Source organism: Camelina sativa, chromosome 15 (assembly GCF_030686135.1).
Source record: "Camelina sativa cultivar CO46 ecotype springtype chromosome 15, ASM3068613v1".
Taxonomy (NCBI): domain Eukaryota; kingdom Viridiplantae; phylum Streptophyta; class Magnoliopsida; order Brassicales; family Brassicaceae; genus Camelina; species Camelina sativa.
Window position 1 is genome coordinate 13,804,061 of NC_141894.1, and position 17,413 is coordinate 13,821,473.

Genomic DNA, 17,413 nt, shown 5'->3' on the forward strand with positions numbered 1-17,413 from the left:
TTATAACGGAGTAGAGAGGCTGACTCAGCAACATCCACGTAAATGGGATGCGGATCAACAAGCTGCTTTTTAATCCGCTGGCCGTCGATAAGAAAGCTTGATAGCATGACGTGTCGTGATCTGAGGCATACAAAAACGAAAACAAAGTTTGTTACGGATTCCAAAACATTCTATATACCATGAGAGAGCAGCCAAAATTTTCAAATCCCGCTTCAAAAAAAACTTCTAAAATTTCTCAAATCCTCTCTCTCTCTATCTCTATCTCTATCTCTCTCGCTCTCAATTCACTCTTTGGTTTAGGCAACGATGATGAATTTCAAGATTCAAATCCTTCGTCGTCGTCTCAGAGCAAAGGTGGCTGATGCTCGTGCTCCCAAGTAAGCTCGTTTCCGTTTTACTGTGTTTTTGTTTTTGTTTAGGTGTTTTTTCTCATCATCTTCTTCTGTTTGCTGGATCACAGAGTTGAAGAGCAAGTCCCGATGCTGCTCGTTGATGGAGAAGAATTTGATGAAGATGAAATTGATGAAGTCGACGTTTCATCTGAAGCGAGCGAGTGAAACTAGTAAGATCTGACCTTGATTATCACTTCAATTCCTACTCAAACTGTTTTAGATCTAAGTTTTTCCTTGTGCCGATTCATAAACCACTGATTTGGAGTTTGATTTATACTTTGTAAATGATATGGTATCTGAACTCGATTATCACTTCAATTCCTACTCAAACTGTTTAGATATAAGTTTTTCTTTGTGTCGATTCATATACCTCTGATTTGGATTTCGATTTATACTCTGTAAATGATTTGGTGACGTTTATGATCTGATTCTGTTTCAGTCATTTTATCAAACGGTTGGTATGCGATCTCTATGTCGAGCATGAATCAGTATTTGAAATCCTTTGTTTATTTTGAATTGCTCTTTGTTTCTTCTGTGAATCGCTTGTCATTAGTGTCAGTATTTGGAACTTTTTTGTTCGGTTGTTGTTGAGTCACTTCACACTCGAATCTCTGTTTTATTTTGAAATTTTTGAGCATGAATCCTTTGTGTTCTTTTGAATTGCTCTTTGTTTCTTCTGTGAATTGCTTGTCATTAGTGTCAGTATTTGGTACTTGTTTTGTTCGGTTGTTGTTGAGTCACTTCACACTCGAATCTCTGCTATATTTTGAAATTTTTGAGCATGAATCAGTTGTTGGGGAAGAGGTTGCTGAAGAGATTACTAAAGAGGTTGCGGAAGAGGTTGCTGAAGAGGTTGCTGAAGAGATTGCTAAAGAGGTTGCTGTCTTGCCTGCAGGTTACATGGCACAAATGCACCATGAAAGAGAGGTACAGACCCATCTTTCTCTTTTTAATGATATTATTCTTTCTGTTCGCATAGTTAAAACAATATGCATGCATCACCTTCAAGCATCAATATCCCCTTGCTACATCAATATCTATTATGCGTTGTTGCTACATCAATATCCGCTTGTCTTGCTTCTCACCTTTAGGCATTTTTGCAGCTCATGAACCGTAGGAAGACTGATACTAGGATTTTTGTGTCTCCTAGTTGGTTCAATTAACCTTATGCGTTGTAATACTTAAGGTGTCAATCCAAATGGGATGTTGCTAGCAATCAAGATGCAATCAAGCAATCACAAGTCAAGCCAGTTCAGAGAGTGATTTTACGTCTAACAATCCTAGAGTGATCAAAATGCAAAACTAGAAACGAAAATGTATGACAAGAAGCGAAAATGAATAAGTGAAACCGAAAACGATTCTAAGTATGAACAAACGAAACAGTTCCAGGAATGTAATAAAAATCAGAAAGAAAGAAGTCCTAAGAATGGGGTAATTGATGTCGGTGGAGTATCCTAGTCTATAGAGTGTTTAACATACCACAAGCAAACTATCCCTAAACAACGAACATCACAACTTAGCTAATCCAATCTCTTGGCAAAAGCTACTCAGACTCAACCACTTCCATACCTCGCTCTCGTTGAGCAGGCATGACAAACAAGTTCATTCACGTCAACAAACATCCTAGACAACTAATCTTTTAGGCTAGGAACGTAAGTCTCTGGCACTAGTTGGTCAGACATTTCATCAAACATCTTTTGGGTGTGGAAATGTCTCGAACCTAGTTCCAATTGATCAGAGAGAAACTAGCAATTCTAACTCTAGTCCAGAAGGGAATCATACAATCAAAGCTTTAACACCCTACATCCTAAAAATCCTCCACCTAATCTATCCCATCCTCAAGAACTACCACACTACTCAGATCTGAAAATCATAGTCAAGGATGTAAACTCAGAAAACATTGAAACAAGCATTATTAGGTAGATAAAAATAAGATGAACAACTTTGTAGAAGGAATCAAATGCAAAATCTCAATAAATCTCAACGATATCGGAATACAAGTCTCAGAACGTATTTTCTGGCTAGTTAAAAACCTTCTGGGAAGGAAAACAATACGAGATTCAAGATAAGATGTCTCAGCAAAGACTTAACAAAATGTATATATAGTAGTCCAACATGGAAAACCCTAAAACTTAAAACGACAAGGTAAAGCGTCAGTTCGGTAATCTCCTGAAGCGTGTGAAACCAAACGTCTTTCTTCCCGACATGTGCGATCGAGTCCGTGCGCGTCGAAGAAGCATGGCTTGATCAGACAAGCTGGAGTGCGTGGCGGGGGAGCATGGCTCGATCAAACAAGCTGGAGTGCGTGGCGGGGGAGCATGGCTCGATCAATCAAGCTGGAGTGCGTAGCGGGGGAGCATGGCTCGATCAAACAAGCTGGAGTGCGTAGCGGAGGAGCATGGCTCGATCAAACAAGCTGAAGTGCGTGGCGGGGGAGCATGGCTCGATCAAAAAAGCTGGAGTGCGTAGCGGAGGAGCATGGCTCGAGCATGGTGTATACGCATCCACTAAAACGGTGATAACTCTTGAACCACACCTTCGATTGGCTTGAAATAAATGGCGTTGGAAAGATAACTCAATTCCCTACAACTTTGATGAAGACGTTGAAAGCTAAATCCCACTAGAGTGGGACGGCTCGAACGGATGGCTGGGACGACAATGGCTTGGACGAGAATGGCTTCCAACGTCTCCTAAATACCTGAAATACTCCAAAATGCACAATGTATGCAAGGATGATGCAAGAACTACCTAGACATGCAAAGTGTATAAAAAGGACTAAGAAAACGATGCAAACCAATAAGTTATCCTAGCTAAATACATGATAAAAATAGGCTAAGGAAATACAAAATATAGACATATCAAAGACCATCAATGTCATTGGCAGGAAAAACATTCAACAGACCATGGTTAGGAAGACCAGCCGTATTGAAGCCCTTCAAGCGTCTATCGCCCTCAACTCTGGAGGTGGTGGGGAATGCTTTGCTGGACAAATGGAGCACTGGAAAAGGGAGCTGGCATCTTGCCAGAGAAAGGTTCGACACCTCTGTCATGAAATGAATATCGACATATAAGATGACTCGAAGCTACAGTACCACTACTATTGTAATAAATAATCAAAACCACTAATCTTTCCCATGTTTCGAGATTAATATAGAAAACTCTCCCGATTTCTCCAATTATTAAATCATACGTTCAAACAAAGCCCATATGCAATTACAATATTGTCACTACAACTAAATAGAAATCTTGAAAGCCTCCGCAAATAAACGAGAGTCTCTCGAGGTCTTTTTTGTTATATATGTTAGCTCTGTTTTGGTCGAACCTTGACCCTATACTTGCTTCAGCCAGTGCTTCCACATCCTTCCCTCATATCTTATCAGACAAAAAAAAAAAAAAAAATTGTGTAGTAATTATAAGTGAAAACAAAGAATACGAAAGGAAGAAGAGATGAAGATTGAATGCTTTTTTCTTATTAATTCACGCGTTCATACGGAGTGAGCAGAGCTTGATGAAGGCTTATCATCTTCCTCTTGTTGTTGACTTGTCTATAGGCATTTGGCCCATGTTTTTCTTCTTTGGATTGGGCATAAACGAGAGTCTATCTGTTTTGGTCGAACCTTCATTGCATCCTACTTCTGCTTCAACATCCTCACACAATTCTGATCAAAGGAACAAAACTGTGAGTTAATAAGAAAAAAAAAGCATTCAAACTTTCTTATAAGGAGTTTAGATGAGATTCGTAGATAAGGAAACTAGATCTCAATTTAGAAATAAGAAGCAAACGCAAAGACATTAAATTTGAACCTTTTCTGAAAAGTACATCGATGCCAAGATCAAATGGTAAGTTAGTATCAGTGACCTACACAAATAGTGCCAAGGCGAGCTTTACTGCAAACCAGAAAGTTAATCTCTATTGGGAAAATTTGCTATCTCTCTACAAATGTTTTAGTCTCTCACAGAAATATGGCATAGAACATAAACCTCTTATTGACACCCCTCGTGTTCTTATCATATGTAACGAACGAGAGTTTAAAAAAAAAAATTAATACAGAAGCTGATTCAGCATCCACGTAAGCGAAACAAAACAAGAAGATCACTGTTGGTTAAAGCTCTCTTGGACATTTGAGAAGGAAGGGACTAAACTTGAGTGGGGGTGGAAGTGTAAACCATCACATGATAACAAGAAGATCACTGTTGGGGTCTTGGATTTTCTTATGGAGGCTAATATAAGACTAAGTGTATGACTCTTAACTCTATATGTTCTGATACTTTTGAGGATTTCTTGTGATGTTTGAGAATGAAATGGCTAAGATTTTGTCATGTTCTGTTTTGCCTATGAATGTGATGGTGATCTTAGTTCTTATGATTATACTCCACAGGAAGAAGTTGTGAACAAGACGAGATCTTTTGAGAAGATGAAGAGTGAAGCTGAGAGATGTCTAGCGCAAGGTGAAAAGCTCTGCAAAGAAAAAACAGAGTTTGAGGATGCAAAGGCATGTATTATCGAAATATCTGTCACCTTCTTCTTGTTTAGATTAGAATCGTTGGCTTTTATCTTCATTGCTTTATTATTAGGGATGAGTAGTCTTTGTGAAAGGATATTATCATGTTTAGTATTTGATATTATACCTTGTCTATGCAGTTCCTTTCTGTATTGAATGCAAAGAAGGCAAAAAAAAAATGAGAGCATTAAGGGACAAAGAAGATTCAGGGAAGGCAGTTGAGGAGGAAGAGTCGACAGACAAAACTGAAAGCTTTGACGACAGTGGAAGAAGTGACAATGAGCAGAGCGGGGAAGTAGCCTCAAAGAAGGCAACAAGCAGCAAAGCTCGTGGCCAAAGGAGAGCTGCACGGAGCTAAGAGATTCCCCTGCCTTGAGATTTTAGGTCAGAGTTTCCATTCCAAGTTTTGTCGAGCTCATAGGTAGGAAAAGATAAACATCTTTTCGTTGAAAAAATTGCTAGAATCTGTATTGCTTGTGAAAGTAAATGCAGTAGGCTTGGAGATGAAATGATTACTATAAAGCTTCAAGCCTCATTTTCTCAAAATAGTAATATAAAAATCCAATGTGAAACTTCAAGGCCTTCTTGTGCCGCCGTGGCCAAAGAGATGCTCTTTTGGAGTTAAAAAAGGAGTTACCGATCCATATATACTAGTGCTTTTACAACTTATAACACCAACAAACCACAAAATAGAAAACTAAAAATAACAAACACTTAGTCCAGCTACTTATCGTAGTACAAACTTGACGAAACCATTGAGCTTAACCAGCCATAAACCACATGTGTTTGTATGAAGTGAAGATGTGTCCGCTCACTAATCCGCAAAACACACCAGGTCCAAAAGCTATCGCGGCTGCTATCCAATTCAACATAGGCTCTTCTGGTTCTGACGTAGACTCATCGTGTTGACGCGGTGTAGGAACGGGGACATGTTTTTCTCCACAGATTTCTTCGAGGCCATAGAGTCCAGGATTACCCACGAATGAATAACAATTTTGACTTCCGAACTGTGTGCTCCGTGGCACCAATCCTTGTAAATGATTGTGGGAGAAGTTGATGTTTGACAGAAACGAGAGGTTCCCGAGACTCCGAGGAATTTCACCTGAAAAGTTATTTCGGGAGAGGTCTAATGTCTCGAGCTTTGTAATATTCGCCAAGGATGATGGGATTTTTCCTGTGAATGCATTGCCTGATAAGTTGAGAAGACGCAGTTCGCTCAACAAACCAATGGATCTAGGAATATGTCCGGAGATTCGGTTTCCAGAAAAATCAATGGCTTTGAAGCCACGAAAGATCCGATCAAAATCTGTGTCTACTCCTTTGTACGCCAAATCAATCGAATCTGCATGCATGTTGAAATTGTCCCCCACGCCCACGTAGTTAGACCTTGGGATAGTTTGAAGTCCCCCATATTGTATCGTTCTTGAGGAAGTGTTTCTTGGGTAGTTAGATCGATTGATATCCCACACCAATGACATTTCAGTCCAATTGACAAAATAGTCTTGTGGTAATGATCCAACAAAATTATTATTGGATATGTCAATGATACTCAGGCGGGGAAACCCCAAATAAGCAGATGAGTTGTAGATTGGACCATAGAATGCATTTGATCGGAGCACAAGAACCATTAATGATTCCCGAGAGCCCAACCAAAATGGAAACGTGTCCTTGATCTTGTTTCCTCTCACATTAAAAAATTCCAAATCCTGGCAATTCATCAAAGATTTTGGAAGCTTCCCCACCAAATTGTTGTAGCTGACATCAAGTGATCGTAGCATAGTGCTATCCATGCATAACTCTGGCAGAAATCCACTTAGACTGTTGTTTCTCAGATTTAACGTATTAAAATCAGTGGAATTCTTCAAACATTGAGGAATTGAGCCAGTTAAATGGTTGTTAGATAAATCTAGGAAGAAAAAAAATCTGAAGTTACAGATCCATTGGGGAACTGGTCCTTGGAGTGAATTTGAACCAAGATTCAACCCACCGAAGGTTGCGTTCACCAAAACTTCCACAAACTTGCCGAAATTGTTGAACGAATTATGAGAAAAATCCACAGACTGCAACTTAGAAATTCTCCATATAAAATGAGGTACTTGACCTTCCAACTTGTTGTAGGAAAGATCAATGTATTCTAGTTGGTTTAGGTTACCGATTGTAGGAGGAACTTCACCTACTAATTGATTACGATAAAGATATAGATGTGTGAGATTGGAAAGATTTCCAATGGAAGAAGGAATCTCCGCTTGGAGACCGCAAGATGAAAGACTTAGCATACGAAGATGTTGGAGTTTAAAAAGACCACTGCTAGATTTCAAAGAGGTATTGGCAGTAATATTTAAGATATAGAGATCTAGTGATATCACCTCTCCCAATATAGCATCACACGTGACACCATTCCAGGAACAGCAGTCAACGCTCTTGTTCCATGAAGTTGTTGGTACATGGAGCTCTTTCTGTAGCTCAAAAAGAGCATCTCTTTGGTCGTGGAGGCACACGGACCGTGTGGGAGAAGCAAATGTGTTTGGTAAGGGAAGAAGGAAAAAGAAGAAATAGATAGTAATAATACCAGTAAAACAAAAAGATTGGCTTTGACTCATGATCATATTTTTTGGAAAAGACGCTTTGTTTGTGATACACTGTCTTTGCTTATGCATTTCTCTTTATATAAGGACATCCTCTGTAAGGAGCTTGACTTGGCAAGTCCTCCATTGGAAAATGATGAATATATTCCTTTTGTGGACAGCTTTAAAAACGTACAAACGAAAAGAAAAATATGAGCAGAAGATAGAAGGAGACACAAACAAATATGTATGTCCATGATGTCGTGAGAAATGGATTTGAAGTTAATCGGTTATTCCGGTCGTCATGTGGATTGAGTCACCTAGTCGTCAATATTCTTTTTGGGAAGAAAATTTTAAGTGCCCCACCAAAGTGTTCGACGAAACCGCTACGTTAGTGAAGATATATATATATCTTCACTAACGTAGCGGTTTCGTCGAACACTTTGGTGGGGCACTTAAAATTTTAAGTGCCCCACCAAAGTGTTCGACGAAACCGCTACGTTGACCAAATCTTATATAATATGAGAAGGTTTTTCTTAATTTTTGTTAAGGAGATGACACTTGGCTAATTATTTTTCTAACACATGTACTTTTTTTCTTTGGACCTAATTAACTATAATTTGGATTTAATTAACTACAGGCCCATAAAACCCAAAAAAAAAAACATCAACATTTTTTTCCTCTATTTTTTAATAAGAAACATATGCAGCCTTCAAGAATCTAGAGTCACCTTATATCAGTGTGTGGTTGGTTTCATCTTAGAACTAAACCAATATTAAATTAAATTTATAGGTTTGAATTTTTGGGTTTAATTTCTGTGTTTGAATCTTATATAATTTTCATAGGCACAAGCAGAATCAAATTTAAATAAGATGGTGGGATGGTATTATTTAAGTAAATTTGTTTAACTTTTTAAAAAATTGTTTATATAAAATTAAAATTTTGAGCTTATTTTCTGGAAACTACGTAAGATTGTGAGATGTTTTAATCTAATTCTATAATTATTTTCTTAGATTCACACTTATTATTTCAAACATCATGGTATTTTTGAATTACATAAAATTTCTAAGTTTTCATATTAGGAATTTCAGAATAAATTATGAACATAATCAGTTATGTTTTAATTTGAAATAATACCATCATTTTATGCATTGCCCTATATCTACCCACTATTTTTCCTCAATTTTCATTTTTGTTTAGATTACTTCTCATCTTTAACTTATTATTTTGAAACACTTGCAAATTTATGATAACTAATATTTGATCTCAATCCCTTCTCTCTTTTAAAGGTTCAAACATTCTATAAAGTTTGGTTTTCTAAAAACAACTTATTACTATACAAACACATCCTCTTTCAAATTAATGTGAAAACTATAACTTTTATTCTCTATTCTATCCTCGATTCAATTTCCAACAAACAACACACTGGTAACAATAGTATCGTTGTTCGGATAATCCGTTTTTGTGAAGTTCCTAACTTTAGAAGAAATATTATCTTACTAAGTCTTGAATAATTTTTCCAAAAATGTAAATTATTTTTATTATTGTTCATCTTTTGATGATTTATGCAATCATTTTAAAATATTTATAAAAGAAAATAAAAATAATTGTATGTGATTTTAAAAGAATTTTAATATATAATGATGATTCTTAGAGTAAGAGTTGAAAGAAACCTTACTATATTATATAATTTAATACTAAAGTAAAGTTTTCTTTTGGCAAGCTCCAAAAGATTATCATTTGATGATCTCTTCTTTCCTACGGTACTAGATTATCATTTAATACTAGATTTTAACCTACGGTACACCGCGTGCATATAATTATTATTATTATTTATATTTATATTGTATTTGTGTATTAAATATTGGATGTTTTCCAAATAGAGGAATAACTAAATTTTCTGATTGTTTGTGCAGCTAAATGTTTATATTAATTTTTAACCCGAAATATACTTTATGAACATCTGTTTGTTATATTTAATTTTTTTGTTTAGTGTTTAAGATTCTATTTTGATTTTAATTAATATAACAGAAAATAGTGGATCTATATACATAGTAAGTCATTTATATACTATGATTAAGTCATATTTTACCTAATAATTTAATTATTTTAAACAATCTTAGTTAAATCAACTTAATTTTTATATGTCAAATCTTCTGATATTAATAGTATTGACGAATAATAAAATAAGGATTTAACCCGTATTAGCACAAATTTAATGATATTTTATTAATTTCAACATGTCATTTTTATAAACTATCTACTATATAACCATATTATATAGTATTTTAAAATTTTTAATTTTACAGTAATATTTTAAAATTTTATTAAGTTTATATTTATTAATTATAATATTTAAATAGATGTGAATCGAAGTTTTTCTTACGTTAAGAATCAAAGCTCACAGCTTTTGGAAAACAAAATAGTAATCAAATTGTTGTTTTCTTTCTTTGCAAAAGATTCATAGAAAGAATATCTTCAATACAAAATAGAAGGTGTGGTTAAATATATCATAATTTCTGTTTCCATATTGATTTTGCTGTATTTTTTTAAGTTAGAATAGTATGTGAAATATTTAGTAAACAAAATCTGATGTAATGCTATTTTTGGAAAATTTTTAGGAATTAACTTTGTAAATATATATAAATAAAAGGGTAGAACCCAAAATGTAATTAAAAATATTAGATATTTGGGTTGTATAAAATAATATCGTAATAATTGGCTGTTTTAAAAACTAAACTTACGGAAAAATATGAAGATAAATCCGTGCGTAGCACGGAGCAACTCCTAGTATTATATATAAGATCATGCTTTCAAACATGATTACAAACCAAATGTCTCTTTAACTGCATCCTTGTATTTATCAAAAAAAAAATATATATATATATATATATATATATATATATATATATATATATATCTTGTTATTGATGGAATTTGTTACCATTGATATTCAGAAATCAGAATCCATGTGTGCATAGGTCTAGCCAAATCCTTTTTACATTTTGAAGGTAATACATCCAGTCAAAAACGTTTGAGACTTGAGGTTTGTCAATGCTTTTTTCATAGGGCGTAAGGATTGATTTAGTTGTTTTTGTAATTCATGAAACATTCTTATTTGCTTATAGCATCAATACACATATAGATGAATGGACCCATCAAACTTTCTTAGTTACTTTTCTGCAAATGCTGTTGTTAAATTGATCTCGAAACAGAACACCAACAAAACCTAATTCTGTGTTTATAGATCATAGACAAAGAAAAAAAAACTGAAGTTAGTTTCAGGCTTCCAAATACATAAGGCTCTCAAAATTACCCAAATACATAAGTCATAACAGTCGTCCGTAAAGAGCCGCGTTTAGAGAACATGGGGTACAATCGTAGTATAACACAAGGGGTTTTATACGATTCTTCTCTAAATTGATATTTTACTCTAAGCTAGTTCCTCGAGTGTTTCTTCCTTGTAATTTTCTATTTCCAATAAATATTTGTTGGTGTTATATTTTGTAATGTTGTTACCATTTATTTTTATGGTTCATGAGATTGTATATGTTTATGCTATTAATCTCGAACAAATTAAAAGTTCCCCAAGTGTTTGTTCTTTGTATGACTTCTCTTTTGCCTCAGATCGAATGTTCTCTCCATTTTGTGTAATATGGTCCATGTTGGTTGCCTATGTTTCTCAATTATAAATTAAGTCTCAAAACTCTTCAGTATAGTTTATTCAATGCATATATATATATATATATTATGATTTAGTATTTTGTGGGTATTAGGAGGAACAAAACGGATGTAGGGTCTCTAATTCTTGAATGAAACAACAGAGAAGAGATTTGGAAAAACGTTAGTGAAACAGAAGGTTTGGGAAATAAATAATTTACATATGATATAGTATAATTTGTGAGAACTTTGGAGGAAAAATCTTCACGAGTGACTTTGTAAAGCCAAATCTTTGTGGAAAGTTTTGATCGGCCACAAGAGTATTTCTCACATGAGAGTTATTGTTGCAACGTGCTATACACGTTATCGTAGGATTCTGTTTGAGTAAATTGTAAAGGAGTAAAGAGACACATTTTTTAATTTTCGTTTGACACAATTAACGAGAATTCTCAATATTAAATGACGTACATTTTTTAGAGTTTAGGCAAACAAACAATATTGTAAAAAGCAAAAGGCAAAAACGAATATGAAAATGTTTCCTTTTTTTTATGAATTCAAGCGTAGGAAGAAACAACTACCTCCGAACTTATATCAGATCTCTTTCTTCATTCACCTGGTTGTCGTCTTTGCTGGCTGTGTTTGGTTACAGCTCTCTTGGAGTTTTGAAAAGCAAAGGACTAAATTTGGGCAGTGGGAATGTCAACTATCAAGCATTTGTCATCTCTTCATGATAGTATACCTTTGTCCATATTCTAATCTCTTCTTGCTTATCATCGACATTTTGTAATCTCTTGATTGCTTCTTTTATAGGGCAGAGTAGTTTCTGCGAAAGGATGTTGTCATGCAGAGTTTAGATTCAGTAACTTCGAGTAGGGACTACGGAGTTCGTTCATTAATATTCAACAAAACAGTATTCCCCAAAAGAAATAGTTGCATGCATCATGCATACACTTAGATAAAATAAATTATTAAAAATAAATGATTGAAAATAAAAACATACACTGGTTTAGTGCCGTGAGAATTGGATTTATAATTGAATAGGTCATAAGAGGTGAAGAAAGAGCAAAGCCACTCGTCGACGTCAAGGTTTATCTTCTTTCTTAGTAAAGTCTTCTGTGAACACTTTGTGTGGCCGACAAAGACTTGACTTTTCTACGATTTTCTTACAAATTTACCACAGATGATAATTGTATATATATATATATATATATATATATATATATATATATATATTCCTAAACCTACACTTCTCTATCTGACGTATGGATTTTTCTTATATTCTTTTCTTCGCTTTTGTATTTCTAAAGCTTTGGTTGGTGTCCAGAAAAACAATATCCACCCTTTTAATTTATCTTTGAAATAATTCATCAGAACACTTGCCAAGTCAATAATTCATAGGAAGACTTGCCAAGTCAAGCTCGGAAAGTTCATATAAAAAGAGAAGTGCGAAAGTAGACATCTCCATCAACTTAGCATTCAACGAATTATATTTGCTTCAAAATATCAACAAATGAATCGAAGAAGCCAATCATATTGCTTTCGTGGTATTATTACCTTCTTTTGTCTTCTTCCCTTACCAAGCACCTTTGCTTGTCCCACACGGTCCTTGTCAGTCCCTGTGTCGCTGCGACCAGAGAGATGCTCTGTTAAAGCTACAAAAGGAGTTCCCGATCTATTCCAACAACAGCTATTCTGTAACAACAACTTCATGGAACAATAGCGTTGACTGCTGTTCTTGGTACGGTGTCACGTTTGATGCTATCTTGGGAGAGGTAATATCACTAGAACTCGTTTCCTACTCCGCGACCAAAACCTCTTTGAAATATGACAGTGGTCTTTTTAATTAATCTCAAATATCTTCGCCACCTAGAATTTTCATCTTGCGGTCTCCTAGAAGAAATTCCTTCTTCCATTAAAAATATTTCCCATCTCACAGATCTTGATCTAGGTGAAGTTCCAACTTCAATCGGTAACCTAAACCAGCTAAGATACATGAATCTAGAGAATAATGAGCTTAGTGGTAATATTCCTACTTCGTTTGTTAACTTTACCAAGTTTTCTAAAAGTAGCACAAAGCAAACAACTAAGAGCCACTCTAGCATCCTAACGGAAGTACATAACAAACAACCGAGCCTCTAGAACATCCTCCTCTTTATTGCTTTGATTCTACGATCACACTTTATATTTGTCTGCACCACAAACAATAATTGAGATGCCTGAGTATTATTATCAAATATAATTTGTGAGGCGATCCTCCCATCTATCGGATTATACACACAAGCGAAAAGATAATCGTCATCACTACGCCCTTGCGTCGACCGACGCACTCCTTGCATTGACCGATGCAAGGACTCTGCGTCGATCGATGCGCTCCTTGTATCGACCGATTCAATATCCCTTGTATCGACCGATGCAACATCCCTTGCATCAACCGATGCACTCCTTGCATCAACCGATGCACTCTGACAAATCCCTAGCTACGTCGACCGATGCAACCTCGCGTCTCCATCAAATCCCTAACTGCCTCGACCGATGCAGACCTTGCATCGATCGATACAGTCGTGCGGTTCATCGTCGAACACAAACTTTCCCGAATCCTTTCGGCTCCAAACGTCGCTACAATGCTGGTGATGCCAAATCCGCCTCCCACAAGTCACAAATATCACGACAAACACGCACAATCAATCACAAAGCAATCAAACACACCAAATCATACAAAACACAGATCTAATCGCTTAGATAAGCCATGGTCACACACTCACCTTTGCAAAACAGAGAGAATAGACCACACACGACCAGAGACAGAACCACATCACGCTCCTAACATGTTCACGACCTCAGAACTCCAACCATAGGAATAGATCTCTCAAAAACAGGCACATAACTCACAGGAAGCTCTCTGGAAGATTTTCTCTCTTTTGCATAAGTGAAAACGACTATAAACAAGCCAAGGGCACAATAAGCTTTTATAGATGACCCTTAGGGTTTCCAAAACCCCAAAATGCAACAACATGTGCGTTTGGCTTAAGTTGTCCCGCTGAGGAGTAACTTGCGTCGACCGATGCAGCCATGCATCGATCAATGCACACTCCTAAAACCGGGATTCCGGTTCACGGGTGTTACAAATTGGTTGAAATAATTATTGTTGATAAAAAGATAGATAAATATATGTGTTCTCTTTCTATTGGTTGTAGAGATTTCTAATTTGTTTTTTCCACCAAATTATTTAAAATTGATTATACTTTAGTAATCTAATTTATTATTTTTATACATCAAAACTTTTTTTTTTTACAATCTATAATTAGATACTTGTTTTATTTGATTTGGACACAGCAAAAAAAAACTCATCTCTTCAAAATGGATCCCAACATTAATCCATTGAACACCCAAGATTCTTCTAATTACTTGTTTTTGAATTGTGTTTATTTGTCTATTTGAACTATGTGTGTTTTATTAAATTGTGTTGTATGCTTATTAATATATTGTATTGCATTTTATGTTTTCTATAACTTTATTTGTTTTCATAATGAATATATATATATATATATATATTTTGTTACTTAGAAAAAATTAAGGAAAAATTATTAACTTTTAACAATTTTTATTTAATTACAGTTGGTAATCGTTATAATTAGTATATAACCACAAAAACATAAAACATGAATAAAAATATGAAAAAAGAAACAAATCGAATAGAGTGTTGAATTTTATTGAACAAAACTATTGTAGAGATTAAAATTAAAATGGATGTTGAATTATTAAGTAGAAGAGAGAGAATATGATGTAGAGTGAAAATGAGGATGTTGAATAAATCAACCATTGGGGTTAAAAAAGTGGACAGATTGTCTTTTTTTTTTTTAAATTGTTTCCTTAGCCTCGAGTACTATTATTAATTTGGATACGATAAATTGTTTGGCAATTATGCTGCATAATATCACTATTGTAGAGATTAAAATTAAGATGGATGTTGAATTATTAGGTAGAAGAGAAATAACATGATGTAGAGTGAAAATGAGGATGTTGAATAAATCAACCATTAGGGTTAAAAAATGGGCAGGTTGTCCTTTTTTAAAAATATTGTTTTCTTAGCCTCGAGTAATATTATTATTATTAATTTGGATACGATGAATTGTTTGTCAATTATGCTGCATAATATCATCAACCAACTGAAAAAACTGTTTATTGGATTTGAAAAAACATCAAGCAAAATCTGTACAAGCTGTATAATGTCTGGTCTATTATGCTGCATAATCTTATTCTTTCTATTGACACATAATTAAAAGGATATGCATCACGTTTTGTATGACTTTGTTGCTACATTAATAGCCCCTGTCTTGCCTCTCAACTTCAAGCATTTTTTTGCAGATGAGGAACCGTAGGGAGACCGTTAACACCATTGGAAGGAAGGACATCCAACAGACTATAGTCCAGGAGAGCAGCCGTATTCAAATCCTCCAAGCCTTAATCACGCTCTCCGGAGGTGGCAGGCAGTGCTCTGCCGGTCAAATCGAGCACTGGGAGTGGAAGCTGTTATCATGCCAGAGAAAGGTTTCTAAATTATGACATGAAATGAATATAGCCATATATGAGACACTTAAAGGAGTCGAAGCTTCTGGTTTGAGGAGAGTTAAACAAATAATGCATGGACTCATGCATACCATATATAGCTACATAATGCATGGACTCATACATATCATACATAGCTACAGTGCCACTACTATTGTAATAAATAATCAAATTAACCACTTATCTTTCACATGTTTCAAGATTAATATAGAAAATTCTCCCGAAATCTCCAGTTATTAAATCATACGTTCAAACAAAGCCATATGCCATTACAATTATTGTCACTACAACTAATTAGAAATCTTGTAAAATGTAAGTATGTAACTTTGTAGGAAGGTTTAAAACTAAACTAACCAAAAATTATATTTGTAACAGTGGTATATATGAATTTGTTTTACATTAGAAAATTTGGGGTTAAAACTTCAAAAGTCAAATAGGTAAAGATCGGCCTAATATAGCTGAAGGGAGCAGCCAGGGGAAATTTTTAGTGCGAGCTTCACTGTTTGATTCAAGTTTGAAAGCATGATTTTACATACATATATAAGGTTTTACTTGTTATTGATAGAGTTTGGTACTTTCGATGTTGGAAATCCATGTGTGATCATAGGTTAAGCAGTCAAAAATGTATATCCAGTCAAAAATGTTGAGACTTGAGGTTCGTTAACATGATTTTCATAGACAAACAGGGTTTTTTTTGTGTGTAACACATTCTTACGGAGTGAGAAGAGCTTGATAAAGATCTTATCTTGGCGAACTTATCTATAAAGCTTTGGGCCCATGTTTCTTCTGTGTATAGAAAGCCTTCGCAAATAAACGAGTGTCTCTCGTGGTCTTTTTGTTATATGTTGCTCTGTTTTGGTCGAACCTTGACCCTATACTTGCTCCAGCCAGTGCGTCCACATCCTTGGTCCTCTCTCATATCTTATCAGACAAAATAAAAATTGTGTTAAACTAAAAGCATCCTCTAAGAACTTTAGTTGAGATTCGTAAGGAAACTCTTACTTTAGTATTTTGTAAAGTATTTGAAATCTCTGTTAGATTCAGTTGACAAAAACAGCATATAAACATCTATTGAACCATTCGTAGAGTCTGGTTGGGTTGATCTTAGTGTACACGATATTTTCTGGAGATGGACACAGAGAATTGCAGAAAAGGTTTTATTTTATTTACATAGATATATATGTCAAAGAGGGTCTTGAGCGTGTGGGATGAGAGAGGCTTAGCAACAAGGAGAGGAGGTTATATTTAAAGGAGGAGACACGAGCAAGCAAGGGCTGCTATGGAGAAAGAAAGAGCTCCATGCACATTCCTCAAAAAATGCTCTGTTTTATTAGGCTTGATGTGGAGGACAAGTGAGGGTGAAGTTAATTAAATAAAGACATATAAGGCTTTTTTATAATGCAGCTTTGAAGGTATCTATACAAACTCTGATGAGACTCATGTAGATAATGTTGTTGACTGTTGAGGAACCCTTCCCGTATCTGATAAGAAAGTAGATTCCTTCGGCACGAATTGTGGAAGCTTTGAAAGGTCAAAGGTACGTAGCAATCTCTTTCTTAGGAAGTTTGTTGTGTATTGCACCACTCCCTTCGTGTCCCATTGTCAAATCGATGTTTTTTGTTTCAAGTTATTGACACAAACTCAAAACTTAGCTCCGGTGTTGTAATTAGTTTTCTTAAAAACGTTTAATTATCATCCTCTAGCTACATTTTTTTTTGTATAATAAATA

General features: G+C 35.1%; 2 protein-coding genes and 3 long non-coding RNA genes across 5 annotated transcripts; 3 read left to right on the forward strand and 2 right to left on the reverse strand.

The window, feature by feature from the left end:
- Positions 1–202: 202 nt before the first annotated feature.
- LOC104746790 (uncharacterized) lies at positions 203–3,568 on the forward strand. Its single transcript, XM_010468318.2, has 4 exons — positions 203–377; positions 461–562; positions 1,183–1,319; positions 1,496–3,568. The coding sequence occupies exons 1-4, from the start codon at positions 362–364 to the stop codon at positions 1,553–1,555; spliced, it is 315 nt and encodes a 104-aa protein (XP_010466620.1). The 5' UTR covers positions 203–361; the 3' UTR covers positions 1,556–3,568.
- Positions 3,569–3,760: 192 nt separating this feature from the next.
- LOC147926609 (uncharacterized) lies at positions 3,761–5,284 on the forward strand. Its single transcript, XR_015582777.1, has 2 exons — positions 3,761–4,630; positions 4,772–5,284. It is a non-coding gene; the product is annotated as an uncharacterized LOC147926609 (long non-coding RNA).
- Positions 5,285–5,507: 223 nt separating this feature from the next.
- On the reverse strand, positions 5,508–7,670 carry LOC104748461 (receptor-like protein 38). Its single transcript, XM_010470100.3, has one exon. The coding sequence runs from the start codon at positions 7,549–7,551 to the stop codon at positions 5,656–5,658; it is 1,896 nt and encodes a 631-aa protein (XP_010468402.3). The 5' UTR covers positions 7,552–7,670; the 3' UTR covers positions 5,508–5,655.
- A 4,911-nt stretch (positions 7,671–12,581) lies between these two features.
- On the forward strand, positions 12,582–15,910 carry LOC109129211 (uncharacterized). Its single transcript, XR_002035402.2, has 2 exons — positions 12,582–12,890; positions 15,484–15,910. It is a non-coding gene; the product is annotated as an uncharacterized LOC109129211 (long non-coding RNA).
- Positions 15,911–16,307: 397 nt separating this feature from the next.
- LOC147926610 (uncharacterized) lies at positions 16,308–17,050 on the reverse strand. Its single transcript, XR_015581790.1, has 2 exons — positions 16,687–17,050; positions 16,308–16,605 (listed from the first exon to the last, which is right to left on the reverse strand). It is a non-coding gene; the product is annotated as an uncharacterized LOC147926610 (long non-coding RNA).
- Positions 17,051–17,413: the final 363 nt, after the last annotated feature.